Genomic DNA, 3,034 nt, shown 5'->3' with positions numbered 1-3,034 from the left:
CGTACTGTTGTGTCTATGCAAGTTGACTAAGTCTAAAGAATAGAAAAGTTAATTCACCCAGAGAAGACATACATCGTCTAGTAGATTCACGACACTACCCTAGTACACCATCAAGAATCTCATGAGTTTGAACTTCACACATAAATATAATACAAAGGCATATCATGATTACTACTTCTCCACATACCCTTGTCTTTATCTCTCCTATGAATAAGCGGAGCATTAAAAAAAAAAAAAAAAAAGTGTGGAATATATTTACTTTTGCTAACTTGGAATATTATAGTTGCTTAATATTCCAGCTAGTAATTTCACATCATCAAATTTCTTTCCCAAAGTGAAAATATCATCATAATATGATGGCCTTACGTATATAAATATAGAGCAAAATGAAAGTGTTAGACGTCACATATGAAAAGAAGTCTGAAAATAACCGTATAGGTTGTGAGTGAGTATTGTTGAGACATGGAGTGCATTGGATCAACTCAAGACTTGATACAAGCTCCCTTTCCCTTAAACTGTGGTGCTCATGCTGCCATTCGTGCTCCTCGTCCTTCCGCCAATGCTAACCTCAGCTTCTCTCTGTTGGGTGCCACTGCCCAAACCTACAAACAATTCATCAATGATCTTCGTAACGCACTTACGGTACAGTCCCACAAAGTGTACGGCATTCCTGTTCTGCCAGCCACGGCCAAAGGGTTGGCGCGCTTCATATTGGTCAATCTCACCAATTACAAAGGTGAATCCATCACTGTTGCAATCGACACAGTGGATGTCTATATTGTGGCATACCAAGCAGGAAACAAGGCTTATTTTCTAAAAGATGTTTCCAAAGAAGCCCATGATGTGCTATTTAAAGGTAGCAAACATGAAACGCTGTCGTACAAAGGGAATTATGATGATCTTGAGAGACATGCAGGTATGATTTCAAGAGAGAATATTGAGCTTGGGTTCTCTGAATTAAGCAGCTCCATTGGCAACATGTTCCACTATAACGCTGGCTACTCTGTGCCTAGATCGTTTATTGTTATGATTCAAATGCTTTCAGAAGCTTCGAGGTTTAAGTATATTGAGACAAGGAATTGTGAGAAGGTTGAGTCAAAGTTTAAGCCAGATCCTGGATACTTGAGTTTAGAGAACCGTTGGTCTAATTTTGTTGAGATATATTATTTATGGAATATATCCTAGATATTATATCTTAATATTCTTCCATCTATGGTTCAGATGAGTCACAGGCCTTAGCCCATGCCGTTTGAAGCACAGGTATTAAGAGGATATTTTGCGGTGATAATTAGTTAGAATATATCTCACATATTTAGGGAGTTGTTAGTATAGATTTGATTAACCGTATATTTTATTTATTTACCAGATTTAGTTAGATATATATTTTTTCTATTTTTAGGTATTAGTTGATAGTTTGTATCCTATTTAAACGTGTTAAACATGAATGAAGATCATACTTTCGATCCCAATTCTATTTCTATTTCTCATTCTTAACAAATTTATCTGAACAGGTACAGAAGGCGCAAAAGCATGGAGGTAAGTTTGAGCGTCCAGTTCAAGTTCGAAGTGTTAGCAATAAACCAATTAAGGTAACTGATGTTAATTCCCCAGTTGTTAAAGGAATTGCGCTGTTACTTTGCAACAAGCCAGGGGTTAATGGAGTATCCAAACTGATGGAACAGTTTATCCATTGGGAAGCTGCTCGAGGTGCTTTTGGAATTGATTTCTGAATGAGCGCATAACTTACAACTATGGAATTCCACGCATTGAAAGAATATGCTTTTTAAAAGCATATCATGTAAAATCTAATATTATATGTATGTGATAAATAAGTGTGGAATAATTCCGTTGCTTTATGTAATATCTAAATAAATATGAAGTAATATTTGCATCCAACCATAGTTCCCTATCATCATCTATAAGGTCAAATTGTGATGTTTGGTTTAGGGATGGAGTCAAGAAGGAAGAAGAGGAGGCAATTGACTTCCTCTTGGTTCGTCTTAAACCGAAAGACTCAAATTTCCAACCGACATAAAAGGCATAATTCATATAAACAAACTTCAAGGCAGCGAGACAAGGTTAGACATTTGTGTCAATTTGTGATGCATGAATAGATGTTTATTTGGTTCATAACTCTCATTTATTTTGTTCATAACTATAACTCTAAAAAAAAATAAAAAGAAGTTCTTTTCCCTCTAAGCCAGAACCCCAAAGAGTAGTTGAAAAAGAAAAAAAAATGAGAAAGAGAGCAACATTGAGAGAAGAAAGGAGTCACCGGATACCTGATCGAAAAACTCACCGGACCACTGCTAAAAAATACTTTCAACCAAGATCTGGACGCAAGAGTTTCTTCTTGGAAGGAAGAAGAAGAAGATTGGAACGACCGAAGTCACATCCTTCTATCAAGAACCGAGCGAAACAAAATTGAATGGTAAGCTTACTAACTTCTTCCTCAGATCCGAGACCTCTCTTACCAATCGAGGCCTAAAATTTTGATATGCTCTTCTAGGCAGGACTCTCCACATATTTCTTTTAACAAACTTGGTCGAAACCTTGACCAGAAAGTGGAGATTCCAAGAGTCATCCAAGAACGATAAGAAAAGAAAAATGAAACTACTTTCGGCGCCCATAACTCAGTTTGTGGTTGGTGTTTAAATTCAAGAAAAATACTAGGGTGTAGATGGATCTACATACAATAACTTTGCTGAAGAAACCGAGTGGATTGGAATTCTAGATTAAAAATATGAAAATGAGAAAAGAGGGAAAAACTAATCGAATTCTGTGTTTGCGACTGCCAAGAGAGGAAAGTTTTCCGGCGAGCCATGTGTCAATCGACAAAAGGATGTACACATACAGAGGCCACGTGTCAATCGACAAAAGGATGTACACATACAGAGGCCACGTGTCAATCGACAAAAGGATGTACACATACAGAGGCCATGTGTCAATCGACAAAAGGATGTACACATACAGAGGCCACGTGTCAATCGACAAAAGGATGTACACATACAGAGGCCACGTGTCAATCGACAAA

General features: G+C 37.2%; 1 protein-coding gene across 1 annotated transcript; it reads left to right on the top strand.

Annotated features, from left to right (window-relative positions):
- The first annotated feature begins 409 nt into the window (after positions 1-409).
- LOC111787768 (ribosome-inactivating protein bryodin II-like) lies at positions 410-1,896 on the top strand. The gene is made up of 2 exons (XM_023667814.1): positions 410-1,147; positions 1,498-1,896. The coding sequence occupies exons 1-2, from the start codon at positions 463-465 to the stop codon at positions 1,728-1,730; spliced, it is 918 nt and encodes a 305-aa protein (XP_023523582.1). The 5' UTR covers positions 410-462; the 3' UTR covers positions 1,731-1,896.
- Positions 1,897-3,034: the final 1,138 nt, after the last annotated feature.

This window comes from Cucurbita pepo, chromosome LG02, assembly GCF_002806865.2.
Source record: "Cucurbita pepo subsp. pepo cultivar mu-cu-16 chromosome LG02, ASM280686v2, whole genome shotgun sequence".
In the NCBI taxonomy this organism is placed as follows: Eukaryota; Viridiplantae; Streptophyta; class Magnoliopsida; order Cucurbitales; family Cucurbitaceae; genus Cucurbita; species Cucurbita pepo.
Note: the sequence above shows the minus strand (reverse complement) of the source record. Positions and strands in the feature narration are given on the sequence as shown.

Bases quoted from the DNA above. Each gene is read 5' to 3' on its own strand.
- LOC111787768 (XM_023667814.1), top strand. From the start codon at position 463: ATGGAGTGCATTGGATCAACTCAAGACTTGATACAAGCTCCCTTTCCC. The intron at 1,148-1,497 runs ATTTTGTTGAGA...CATTCTTAACAA, and splicing joins TTTAGAGAACCGTTGGTCTA to ATTTATCTGAACAGGTACAG.